The 14,128-nt window shown below is 33.3% G+C and overlaps 1 protein-coding gene across 1 annotated transcript; it reads left to right on the top strand.

The window, feature by feature from the left end:
* The first annotated feature begins 232 nt into the window (after positions 1-232).
* Positions 233-8,473, top strand: LOC107857258 (AT-hook motif nuclear-localized protein 8-like). Its single transcript, XM_047409055.1, has 5 exons — positions 233-919; positions 1,758-1,807; positions 6,232-6,375; positions 7,755-7,913; positions 8,260-8,473. The coding sequence occupies exons 1-5, from the start codon at positions 841-843 to the stop codon at positions 8,302-8,304; spliced, it is 477 nt and encodes a 158-aa protein (XP_047265011.1). The 5' UTR covers positions 233-840; the 3' UTR covers positions 8,305-8,473.
* The last annotated feature ends 5,655 nt before the right edge of the window (positions 8,474-14,128 follow it).

Below are 14,128 nucleotides of genomic sequence, written 5' to 3'. Positions count from 1 at the left end.
ATGAGAAAATTCTATAGAAAAACTATAAATTCTTCCTCAGGTATTTTGTTTTAAATCTTAGTTTTAATTATGGACGGAAATTGCTATTTGTTCAGGTTAATTAGAAAGCTTTGTTTCTCTTTTAGCAGAATGAGGCAAGGATATTTTGGGTACTGTTGAGATGCTGCTTATGGAGATCAAGGTGACCTTCTACTATTTGGGGAAAACATTGACTTATGTTTGAGCTTTTCTGATACAGAATTTATTAACTTTATTACATTAATTCTACTTTTGGATTTTGGTTATCTCTTGCATCACGTGTTAACTCCATTCTTTCAAATTTGACTGTATCCGGGAATTCACTTGTGTTCTCATTGTCGCCTAATCTCTTGTGTATTCAAATTGTTGACACCTGCTTTTTAACGTGTTCTTAATGTTTGGCATAAACCTTAGTAAGATGTCACTATAGTCGTTGATTGGATGCCTCTTTCTTGTTTTCTTTTGTCGTCTTGCTAGTGGGTTGGGGATTAAGGGCGAGAAAAGTCGACCTTTCAATTTGGGTACCATATGTTGATCAAATATGATCCGGTAAATCCTAAATTTTGGATTGCGCTTTGTTAATGCTATGAGTAGGATTATGTCTGTATAAAGAAGTAATCAAAGATTTTCCAATATGGGCTTATTTGAATTCTGTCCTTAGTTAGAAAAAAACCAATTGTATTTGCGAACCAAATAAGCTGCATTTATTACTTTCCCAGTGTGTAATCTAGTCTGGATTGTATTATATAACCCCTCTAAAGACTATATCTCTTCTCCTCGGTAATATCGGCTCGAATCAAAAATATCAAACAACAAAAGAAAATGGGAGTCGATAGCCCATTTCTGCTTGCCCTTGCGGCCTCTTCGTTGCTTCCTAGAAAGGAAAAAGATGAAGCTAATGGTACTGACTAATTAATTTTTTTGGTTCTATTTTTGTTGATTTTGAATTTTTTCTGAGTTTGTTTCACACAAGTCTCGTGTTTTCAAAATCTGTAGACTTTACAAAACCTCTATGAATGAAAGAAAAGGATTATGGAGAATGGTTCTCTCTTTCTTTCTTTCTAGATTTCTAGAGATATAATCCTTTTTCTTAACCCGTGGAACTTGTACTTTCTCCCATCCCCTTAATCTACGCAAAAGGAAAAAGGAAGAAAATCTCTCCTCCCCCATCTCGATGAAAAATAAAATAAAATAGAAGTTGAATAGAAAGAAAGCTGAATGTACAAATGTTGCGCAATCTATGACCTCTTAAAATTTCTATTGCTCAAAGTATCTGGGGTTTGATTCGGGGCAATGGTGAGATTGATGAGTATGTCACGCATCGTATTGGGGCAGGGTGGTTGAAATGGAGGCTCGCTTCGGGAGTTTTATGTGATAAGAAGGTGCTTCTGAGGTGGTGGTATGGTCTGCGTACACTTTACCCTCCCAAGACCCCACTATGTGGGAATATAGTGGGTATGTTGTCGTTATTGTTGTTGTAAAGTATTTCTTGTAAGGTCAGGTTAAATGTGCCTGTGCGTAAAGAATAGAGAGGATTATGTGTTACGGATCTCAAAACTCTCAACTTACCATACCCTTTTGCGTTGTTTGCATATTTTACGTTGATGCTCTTGACACATATGGCATAATCAGTGCTCCTGTCATTTCAACATTTACGGTGTGCATGTAATAACGCATTCATCGGATACACGGTATATAAGTTTGGAAAATTAACATTCATATTACATTTATTTGTGCAGAAAAAAAGCGTGAAGCACATTGGGATATGTTGTTTATCAGGCGAGGACAGGTCTGATTTTTGTACTTCTCCGGTGTTTATATTCTTTTGCACTTGAAAATTACTCTAGTTCTTTCTGCTATTTTCTTCTCTAACATTAGTATTTATCTATATGCTTTTGTTTGGTGCCTCCGTGATTTCCTAATTGTCCTTCCGTGTAATGTATTTCCGATTCCATTCAAGTTTGCTTCTGGATCCTAGATTTAGTCTGCTTCATTACATTCATAATGACGATATGTCATTCCTTTGTGGATGGATACTTTTGTAGTTCTGGGTGGTAAATTAAACAAAGAGCTGAATCATGACAACTTTGAGTGGACAGTGGATGGAGACTAAAGTCATAAGTTCTATGTTCATCATCTTCTAAGGAGATGCCTTTTGATTTTCATTTGTTCAAATCATTCTTTGCTGTTGATAGTTTTTTGTCATTAACAAAACTTAAGCCAAACTTTCCAGATCTTGAAACATTCATTTCTTAGCCATAACACAAAAATGCTGTTCATTGCACATTAAGTGTTTTGGAAGCTTTCAAGAATTTCAGATCACTGATGATCAAACTTTTCTACAAAAAAGACCCTTTATCTCATGGTCTATCCTTGAAACTAGGGCGTAAACTGCACATATCCTTTTCATATAGCTCTTCATGTTGCCACTAGCATTTTCAAGCAGGGTAAAGTACGTTACAATCCTTGAGATCAATTTCTTAAAAATAATGGTGATATCAGGGCCAACGAACGGGGCCTACACCACCGAGTACTTGGATTCTTGCACCAGTATAGGTACGGAATAACTTTCCCTAGGGCTTAGGTAATTGAGATGAAGTCTCTCAGCTTTTCTGCCTATGTTGGGATTCAAGCACCCGTCTCCTCATGCTCTTCACTACAACACCCTTGAGTGCTCCAGAAACACAGTTCCACTGCTGATATCTTGATGGCTTACCTATTGCATGACTTTTAAGTAGCAAGACTAAAGTTGTATCTTTTCAACACTTTCTTTAGAAATTTAGTGGAAACCCAGTCAGAAATGGGAAACCTCATATTATTTGGCTGTAGCAGAACCTATAATTTCTTTTGGAGCTTCATACCACGCAATGGAACTTGCTAAATAATAGAAGAAGGAATAGTTTTGTTTTCATAGGTTAGTGACTAGAATTCTTCCATAGGTTATATTACTCTATGTTGATAATCTATTTTTGTGTTGGTGCTGAGTATTTGTGTCAGAAGCTCACTGGAAGGCAGCTGCAATGCTTACTAAAAATCTGATTTTACCAAAAAAGAACAAATATAAAGTTTAAAACAATTACGGTACAATCTAAAATTAGTATTCTTATCAAGACAATATATCACCATGTGTTTGATGTTTAGCTTTTGCAATTCTTTCTTATTTTTTACTGCTAGTAGTGGCACGCCATGTGTACCTTGAGTGATTTGCATGACTGAGTATAATAATGTTAAAAGAAGTATAGGTTAAGTTTTCATTTTTTTAACTGTAGAACCCATTGGTGTCTGAAGATTAAATTAACTTATCAAAAAAAGGATTGGTGTTTAAAGATTACATTACTGGCTTGACATTTTTATTGTTGTATCATTTATGCAGTTGGTAAGGCCTCTTTTGGCATACTAGCTTAATGTTATGTAAATAAGTAAATCACTTTGACGTGGACAAAAGGAAAATCAGAATTCAATGTAACTATGTGTAGTGCCATAGGTGTAGGTTATATTAGTCAGTTTCCTCTATCCTTAACCATTTGGAAACATATTTCATTTGTGTCGATACTGCTCCATTGTGGCCCTATATTCAATTAATCAACTACGCATCATTCTTAAACAAGTTTGAGTTGGAGAAATAGATCATCCGAGTCCATTTTGCTCATTTGTTGCCCATTTCATTCCAAAATTGTACCAGTGTCTTTTGAGGCAAATTAGGGGTTATTAAGTCTCACATATTCCTATATAGATATATAATGCCTGAAGATTTTAAAGAGACTTTTAGATTGAATTTAATTTAAGTATAGCAACAATTTTACTAGCCTTAATTCGATGGAAGCAATGACAAATAAATACAAATAGAAAAGTAAAGGGAGGAAATACAAAAAAATTGAAGAGAAAGTCGGGCAAAGCTATATACAAATCACTTTTCTTAATTGAATTTTGGTTGATTAGGGTCTTTGTTATGTGAGTGTATGTCACTACTAGGAGGGTGTCCTATTTTTTATTGCTTAGTTCCTATTTTCTTATTCCGTGTTGCTCTTATTTCCCGTATTTCATATTTCTGTGATTTTATTCTATTATTTCCTATTCTTTATTTCGATTATGTCATCCATCCCCTTGTTTATTATCCTTTGTCTTGAGCCGGGGGTCTAGCGGAAACAACCTCTCTACTTCTTCAGAGGTAGCGGTATGGACTGCGTACATCTTACCCTCCCCAGGCCCCACGCTGTGGGAATACACTGGGTTTGTTGTTGTTATTGTTTGTTGTTGTAGGACGAAGTTCCTTAAAAACCTCCGCCTTCTTTAAAATATCTTGAACAGTTCCTGTAGGTTGAGCTCTTTTTTCATGGAAATATAAAATAGCAGGAGCATTTAAATAAGTTTGATTATTTATTGGATCATAAAAGCCCACTTTCCGACGATCTTTTCCTTGTCTTTGGGATCGAACATCAATTGCAATGATTTGATAAACGGCTCATTGGGATAGATGTAAATGAACAACACCCTCTAGAAACATATAGGAAGCTTTCTCCTCATACGGCTCGTGAAAATGATTGACTCAAGGTTTGGTGTCTGTATGGAATTCTATCTAAGAAATGACAACTGGTTCCATAAAAGGATAAAATCAATTAAAGATGCAAGTCTTTTTTTTCTTCATTCTTCCTTGAAATGAAAAAGAAACAATTCGTACTCTCATAACTCAAGAGTATAGCGGCAATTTTACTAGCCTTAATCCCAACTAAATTATGTCATGTACAAGGATCCTTTGCTGCGGACTGCCCTTTATATAGATCCTTGTAGGGATGTATGAGGTAAAAATATTACTAGAACTTGAAATTTTAAACTGAAAAGACAGTCTATTTACCAGGAGCTTTACTTAGAAAGTACTTGTTGTGACATGATGATTGCTATTAAACAGTAAATTAGAAAATAAAAGCATATTTTTTTGCATGAAATTCCAAAAATGTTTGTAGTAGATAGACAGAAGGGCACCCAAGGGTGTGACCTAGTGGTCAATGAAGTGGTCGAGATTCATGAGATCTTAGGTTCAAATCTCAGCAGAGACAAAAACACTAGGTGCTTTCTTTCAATCTGTCCTTGATGGACAAAGTTACTGGTGAGATGTGGCTGGTATCCCGTGAAATTAGTCTAGGTGTGCGAAAACTGGCCTGGACACCACAATCATAAAAAAAAAAAAAAAAAAAAAGAGTGAAGGATAAACTATCAAATCACTTCTCCTGCGTGGGAATACCATGAACTAACTATTTGTGAGGTTAAGTGTACCACAGTCATTGCGATCTGCTTTCTTTCAGAACAATCTCAAACTATGCAATTTAATAATAAGGGAAGTTCATGTGCGTTGTTCCAAGTTCATAGAATTCAGTTTTTTGTTTGTCTGTCTATGGGTTTTCAAATATTTGGTTTTTTAACTCAATCACTTAAAAGTGATGGGTGATGTAAGCAAGTCTATCTATATATCATTGAGAAAATCAGGGCATATGGAACAAAAGTTGCTATTCATGAAGCATATGTCTAGGGTTCGAATATGTTTGCAGAAAATCCAATTTACCTTTTCCCTTGGCAAATAAGACCGGAAGTGGTTAGTGTACAAAACTTGTTGCATAAGCTTTAATTTTTAAAATTTTGGATCAATGATACTATGTTATAGTTGATGTGTTCGATAGAAACGCTGTGGGTTTTCTACCTTGTTTTTATAAGCCTAGAGGTGCAAAGGATAATTGCAGTGACCTTCCAGGATGGCTGTAAAGGAAATATATAGACAAGAACATGAACTTTAAAAAAAGAATAGGAATGTGAAATGCTACGTGGCTCGGTTGCGGTCATCAATCATCATGATGTTTTTCTCCTCCCTCCATTTGCTAGACATACAAAAGTTAGTCATCCTGTTGGATGCTAGTAAAAGACTTAACGTGGTTTGATGTATTGTGTCTTGTTTTATAATTTCTCTATGGATAGTTGCAATCAGTGAAAACTAGCAGGTTCTTCTTGTAGTTTGCTGTTAAATTGCAGACCTTATGCTGATCTTCCTAATGGTTGTCATGTTCATTAGTTGCCTACCCCCTGAGATTTGTTTGATATTGAATTGGAAATGTACTTCTTGCATGCTCTCCATTTTCTTTTACTAAGTAATGAGTTCTTAACAAAAGAAGGCACTGTTCATAGTGGTGATGAAAGTGAACTCAAAGAACTCCATTTACCTTTCAGGATATTGGAGAAGAAATTCTGACTTATTTTCGGAACAGAAGTAGATCCAAAAATTCCAATGGCCACTCACGGATTGGCTGGATCATGTCAGCAAATGGTCTAGTTTTCCACCCAATATTGGAAAATTCATCAACTACTGCTGAGGTACCTGGATATCTTATCTACATTATTTCTGTTTGCATCGCAAGAGTTTAGTACAGAGCGTTGATCGTGCTAGATCATTACAATGAACTAGAATGCTGTTGCACATAGTGGATCTCTACTTTTCTCATTCAACAGATAATATGCATAGTGTGTTATCTAGATACAGTGAAGGAGATTTCCGATGGCTATGTGTGTACGAATTCTTACTGGTAAGCAGAAGCTCATTAGGTGTAGAAGCTAGGTTGTGTTTAAATGCTAGAGCCTAAAAAGGTACAGTGTTGAGATAATGCTTGTATCTGCATGATTGCTTGGGATTTAGAAGGCAAATCTAGATTTAATACAGCTTAAGAAAGCTAAAGCTAAACTCCGGCCTGCCAGGCTTCTTATAGTCATGTCAGCTGAGCTCAAATATGGTCAAGGTATATGCTGTTTGAACTTTTGACCTCTAGGCAGTTCGAATTGGATACACCAATCTTGGGTCTAAATGGGTGACGTTGCTCCACTAAAGTTAAAATGTAGTACTGTTTCCATAATAGAAAGCCGAGAAAGAATAATGAACAGAAGTATAGCAATGTGCTGTTGAGTTGGTTTTGAGATTGGGATGATGCCTAATCTCTCCTTTGTCTTTTTCTTTGAGGGGAGAGATTTTGTGGTGTGGGGCAGGGAAGGAAGACTAATTATTGGAAGGTTGGTGACATCTGCTATCAAGTTGGTATCATTTCTACGGGGAAACATGTGTTTGACATTTGTAGTCTTTGATCCCCTTGTAGTTAAATTGGAACAAATATTGATGATGGTGCTCTCAAAAAGGGAATTTTACTATTTCTTCAGCGAGATTAGCGGGAAGCATTCATTGCATGCGACGAGTATCCATGGTTGGTCTAAAGATACTAGAACACATTAGGCAGCACAATAGTTCGCATTTTATAATCTAATAAAATGAATTTAAGATACTGTAAACTAGTTAGGATCCTGTATCTATGGAAGTATTAGCAATTCAGTTTCATAAGATACTGGTACGGAACTCTTATTTATAGATACAATAATTAACATTCATTAGACTCTACGAGTATGCATGGTTGGTCTTAAGGGTATTGAACACATTACTGCCACAACAATTAGCATTGAATGAGCGAATAAATAAATTTAATATACTGCAAACTAGTTAAGATGGCGTAGCTAAGGAAGTATTAAGTATTCAGTTTCAGAATATAGATATACTAAAATATTGTGATAACTCATAAAAGAGATTGTCAATATGGATAAATTATTTAAATAGTAGTGAATATTCTCTGTAAACATGGGATATTGGAATTTACCTAGCTTGGACGCTTAGGAGTTAAGATGCTAATCTTATGATTATACATGTCAACCTGCAGGGTTTATATGATATGATACGTCTTGGGGGAAGGTATACTATTTCTGAAGATGGGGAGGTGCAGCAGTGTGGACCTCTGACTATATATTGTGCTGGTCCAAGTCATGTTGTTTATGGAGGTCAAGTTATTGGCCGTCTGGTTGCAGCAGAGGCTGTCAAGGTTCTTACTATTTACTTCTTTGATGCCAAAATTATTAGTTCCTTTTTAATTTTATAGAAAATCTTTTGATTCCTTCTATTGATTTGAAGTATCAGGATCTATGTTTTATCTCACCCAAATAAGTACCTAGTAATGGAAGCATTTATGGAGGCCTCATTAATATGCTTGCCTGTTTAAATAGAATAATCATTATCTTGGACATTAATTTTGTATTTTGTTTTGGTTCTAATCTTCTCCAGGTTAGTGTAAGATTAAAAGGTCCATTTGATTGAGTTGTTTCAGTTATTCTTTTTCTGAGTTTTATGGGATCATTATTATCATAAATGATATTTGGTGTCTCTTGCAGGTTGTGGTTGGTAGCGCTCCATATAATCCAAGTGAAGATGAGTAAAAATTTGAAGGGTTGGAAGCACGTTTACTGTTGTTTCGCCTGTTCTTTGGTTGTACTTTGAACAAAAGATATGGATTTGTTACCTTTCATGGTAATTGACTGATTTCTGTTGATATTCCTCAGGATAGTGCAACAGTTATATTATGGAAAACCTTTTGTTGTTTGAGTACCTCTTTGTTGGTGTGTGTAATTTGGCCATGTAATAATATGAGTTGCGGACTCCACGCTCCACAGCAGTATTATACAGGGGAATCTTGAATAGCCAAAAGATGCGGATAGCTTTGGAGATTTAGGATGGGACAAAGGGATCATCTCTTCACCAGTTTTTTATTTTGGGGGTTGTTTTTGTTATAAAATGGGAGCAAAGAAGAAACAACGCTTAAAAAATTAAAGCAATATATATATAGACAAGAGATGAGAGTTTTTCTTATTTCTTCCAAGTTTATAAAAAAGTGTCTAATATGATATTCATATCACTATTTAAAGAATTATATTGAGGGATATTAGGGGTTGTCATGAGTGATATTTAATCCATTTGAATCGTGGATTAAGATCATGGGAAAGTTATGGAGGTGTTAAGAGTTCATATCTATACATCACGGAAAAAAGTAATGAACATTCATAACTTATGATAGTCTATAACAGTTTCACTTGGACGTCCATATATAATGTGTTTCATTATAAAATTTGTGGGGGAAAAATTGTAGTGAAGAAAAAGTACACAGTTATAATACATATTGATTATGTCTCAATAAAAATATTATCTGGAAAATTCAATGGAACAAAATCTTGTCTAAAGATTAAAGGTAATTCAATACATATTTCATTTGGTATTTCGAAGACAACACATTCAATTCTTGTATATTAGCTTTCAGATTTTGAGATTGTGATACCTTTACTAACAAATCTACTAAATTATAACTTGAAAATATATTTTCATCATTCTTTTGAATAAAATAGCATGAGTGAAAATAACTTATAGTGAAATAAATTTCCTTTTATTCCACCTTCATCATCTATTCATTATTTTTTTATTTTCTAGAAATTATTAAAAAGCTAATTTTGTGAAAGAGTAATATTGTTATGCAAAAAAAGATAAAATGGAATAAGTTTTGTCGAAAAAAGATAGAGAAGTGAATAATGGAGAATTAATAAAAATTAAAATCATAAAAATGATTGAATTTCATGAGACAATATTGAATGTTACTCGATAGAATTTGATATGTTATAATGAGTATATAGAAGAAGACCAGCAAAATGCAATCTCCAGTATTTACTTTCAATTCATAACAAACAAATTTCCAAATACAAAAACCTGTTATGTATTAAATAATGTCACGGGGATGACCAGGTGAATGCACAAAGACATTTTTGTTAGGGGTGTGCATCGGTTCGGTTCGATTGTACATATTATCAGTTTGATTTATCGGTTTTTGATTTTTAAGTATACTAAATCAATAAGATATTTTTATCGATTTTTGATTTATCGATTTTTAATCCTTAACGGTTCAGTTTTTGATTTAACCTATAGGAAAATACTCATAAAATAGAAATAATAGTGACTAACATGAAAAAAAATCGAATCTTAGTTGCAAACAAAAATCCTACATAATGTGTTTTAGTTTACAAGAATCCTCAAGTTTGAACTAAATGTTGTTAGGAGAAATTAAGAGTTTGTATAATTGAAATAATAGGTTTGTTAAGTTGTAAAGATTATATATATATATATATATATATATATATATATATATATTGGGTTATCGGTTTACCCAATAACCAAATAAAAAAAACCGAATCGAACCAATAACCCAATAATTTTTTTTATAAAACCATTAAATAACCGTTAACCCAATAACAATAAACCAATAATATTTTTATCGATTCGATTTATCAGTCGGTTCGATTTTTGCACACTCCTAATTTTTGTAGTCCAAACACTTTCACCGCCAAGTTTACATTTGGCTATTAGAAGTCTTTTTTCTGTTTTGCATTATAAGATACAAATATAATATAAACAAAGTGAAAAAGGAAAAGCAATAAAAATTACTTACTAGTTCTCTTCTAGTACTTTTACTTGGTTTCAATTTTAATTATATAACACATTATTAGTATGAGATTCTGCCATCTCAAAAAAATACTTTTTATAGGTAATAAAGGTAAAAACTTATTTTTTTAAAAAATAATATCAAATCCATCTAAACATGAATTTATTGTCTTAGATGCATCGAACAAAATCTACTTATCTTGAGCATTTGATGCTTAGATCCATTTAAAATTTTGGATGCAATGGGTTGACAGACACCATCAAAGATAAAAGTCAGACATTTAATTAAGACCCTGCTAAAATCATGATATTTCTCCGTCATCACCTCGATAGAGGCTTAAAAAATGGAATATCTTAATGTTAAGGATCCAAATATATTGTGGAATTATTTAAAAGATAAATATGATTACTTGAAGATGGTCGTTCTTCCACACACATTATGAATGAACCCATTTGAGATTACAAGATTTTAAATATATAATCGTGTATTATTCTGTCATATCTTGAATTAAATCACGGTTAAATTTAGATAGAAAAAATATCACAAATCATTATATGCTAGAGAAAACATTCTCCACCTTCTCTGTCTCGAGTATGCTCTGCAACAACAATATCGAGAATGAAATTTAAATAGTATTCTGAATTAGTTTAGAATCTTGTTGTTGCTAAACAACATAATGATCTTTTGAAAAAAAATCATGAAAGTCGGCCTTTTGATACTGCACCATTTTTTGAAGTGAATGCGGTAAATTTTCACCAACTTAGGCGTCAAAGAGGTCCTGGCATCAATCGTGGTTGTGGTCATGGTCAAAGAAGAAATTTCAATCATGGTGATCATTTTGCACTGAATAATAACCTTCTCATCAGCAGTGTTAGAAGAAAGGTGAAAAATCTGAAGCGGTGCAAAAGAAAAAGATAGAAAATAGATGCTATCGATGTGGAGGAAAAGGGCACTGATCACATACCTGTCGTACACCAAGGCACTTGGTTGATCTCTATCAGGCATCCCAAAAAAATGAATGATAATGCAGAAGAAAATTTTATTTTCAAAGATAATATTGAGCCTATGTAATTAGATGTTGAGATTACTTTGAATTTTCTGAAGGAAATGTAGATCACCTTATCAATGATGGATTTGTAATGATCTGGGTATTTTACTTTTCTATTGGTTGTATTAGTTTATATTTCTATTAGTAGTGTTTCTCCAACCTTGTAAATAAATAAAGTTTGTGTAATAGGTTGTTTGCTAGTAATATTATAATGTTTACTTTTTTATATTTTCATCTTGAAGAATATATGGATACTCCTGAAGTTTTATTTGGATCAATGATCAATCACAAGAATATTTATGTAATTAATGGTAGCACAATGCACACCATATTTAAAGATAAGAAATACTTTTCCTACTTGCTTAGAAGAAAAGCAAATCTTACAACAATCTCTGATAATTCAAAATTGATTGAAGGCTCCAAAAGAGCTACTATATTTCTGCCTAAGGGAATGAAACTTGTTATATAAGATGCATTATTCTTTTCTATATCCTTGAGAAACTTGTTAAATTCTAAAGATATCCGTTGAAATGAATATCATGTTGAGACAACAAATGAAATAAATATCGAATATCTTGGCATTATCAAGGATGTCTCAAGCCAGAAATGTGTGTTGAAGAAATTGTCAACTTTGTCTTCTGGCTTATGTTATGCAGAAATTAGTACAGTTGAAGCACACTCTATCGTACATCAAAAGCTTACCGATCTAACTATGTTTGTATTTCGACATGCACGAATAGATCATCTTGGATCAATAATGATGAGACAAATTATTAAAAATTCAAATGAGTTTCCGTTAAAGAACCTGAAGATTCTTGCAAGTGATGAGCTTTCATGTGCTGCTTGTTACCACAGTAAATTGATAATTGAACCCTTTCCATTGAAAGTTGGCGTCAAGTCTCCTCTTTTTTTAGAATGTATATGTGAGGATATATGTAGACCTATTCACCCATCCAGTGGGTCATTCAGATATTTTATGGGCCTAATATATGCATCTTCAAGATGTCTCATGTGTGCCTCTTATCATCTCGTAATGTGGCATTTGCAAAATTACTAACAATAAATAATACGATTAAAGGTGCAATTTTTAAATTATCCCATTAAGGCTATTTTCCCTAATAATGCTGGAGAATTTGCATTTCAAACTTTTTATAATTACTGTGTATTGGTTACGATAAAAATTGAATATCCTACTAATGTTCATACTCAAAATGGCCTCGCTGAGTCATTTATTAAGCGCTTACAATTGATATCAAGAGCACTACTTATCAAATAAAATTGCCCATTACTATTTGGGGTCATGCAATCTTGCATGCAAATATCATTTGTTCATCTCAGACTATCTCATTATAATAAGCACTCTCCGTGACAATTGATCTTTGGTCATGAGTCAAATATTGCTCATCTATGAATTTTGAAATGTGTTGTATATGTGCTAGTAGCACCACCACATCACAATAAGATGGGCCCTAGGAAAGGTTAGGAATATATGTTGGGTTTGAATCACCCTCCATAATTTGCTACCTTAAACCATTGACAAGAGATTTATTTGTTACTCTATTTTTAAATTGTTGATTTGATGAAATAATTTTTTTTTGTAATTAGATGGAGAGAAACATAAACTCAAAAAAATTGCATGAAAAATTTCATCATTATCTCATTTTGACCCACGTACTCCATATATGAACATGAGTTCCAGAAGATCATTCACTTACAGAAACTAGCAAATTAAATGCTAGATGCATTTACTGATTTGAAAAGGATAACTACATCACATATCCTTATAGTGAATGTGCATGTCCGAATTAATGTCCAAAAAGGACTGTTTGCTAGTGTCATAGCTTCTCAATTCGAAATACGCCTGAAGCGTGATGGGCCACTGGTTTTGAAGGATAAAAATCCTAAAAAAAAGCACAAAAATGATAAAGATGACATTGTAAAAGAATCTCATGAAGAGACTCAAGATCTGATTAATCCTGATATTTCGAAAGAAATCAGTGAACTCAAGACTTAAGAGAATAAAGAACTTTTAATAAGTTCTAACGGTGATGAAATAAATTTAGACCGATAAGAGATTATGGTAGAAAATATTTTTTGCATATAATATCGTACTAAATATTATGTAAGACATGAGTACCTTGAACCTTTATTTGCCAAAGAACGTCGTGAAGAAATAACTGACCAAAATGGCAAGAGACAATTCAATTAGAATTGAACTCACTAAAATCGTAGTCCAAATCTCAGATTGTGCAAAATCAATTGGCCATAAATGGATCTTCATACGTAAAAGAAATGATAGCAATGAAATTGTAAAATACAAGGCACACATTGTTTCACAAGGATTCTCTCAAAGACCCGGTGTCGACTATGAAGATGTATCCACCGGTTATGAATGCAATACCATTTTGATATCTCAACGGCCTAGTTATACATGAAAATATTGAATTAGACCTAATGGATGTGATTACAAATTATCTTTATGATTCACCTAATAATGAAATTTACATGAGGATCCAGAAGGATTAAAGATGCCTGAAGCATATAGTTCAAAGTCTTGAAAATTCTATTCAATCATATTACAAAAATCATTATACGGTCTAAAATATCAGAATGTATGTGGTATAATTGTCTTAATGAGTACTTGATAAATGGAGATTATATAAATGTTGTAATTTGTCCTAGTATTTTTATCAAGAAAACTACATCAAAGTTTGTTATACTTGTTGTTTAT

Source organism: Capsicum annuum, chromosome 1, assembly GCF_002878395.1.
Source record: "Capsicum annuum cultivar UCD-10X-F1 chromosome 1, UCD10Xv1.1, whole genome shotgun sequence".
Taxonomy (NCBI): domain Eukaryota; kingdom Viridiplantae; phylum Streptophyta; class Magnoliopsida; order Solanales; family Solanaceae; genus Capsicum; species Capsicum annuum.
Note: the sequence above shows the minus strand (reverse complement) of the source record. Positions and strands in the feature narration are given on the sequence as shown.

Coding starts and splice junctions, on each gene's coding strand:
- LOC107857258 (XM_047409055.1), top strand. CDS start 841: ATGGGAGTCGATAGCCCATTTCTGCTTGCCCTTGCGGCCTCTTCGTTG. Junction 1,808..6,231: donor TGTTTATCAGGCGAGGACAG/GTCTGATTTTTG, acceptor TTTACCTTTCAG/GATATTGGAGAAGAAATTCT. Junction 6,376..7,754: donor ATTCATCAACTACTGCTGAG/GTACCTGGATAT, acceptor GTCAACCTGCAG/GGTTTATATGATATGATACG.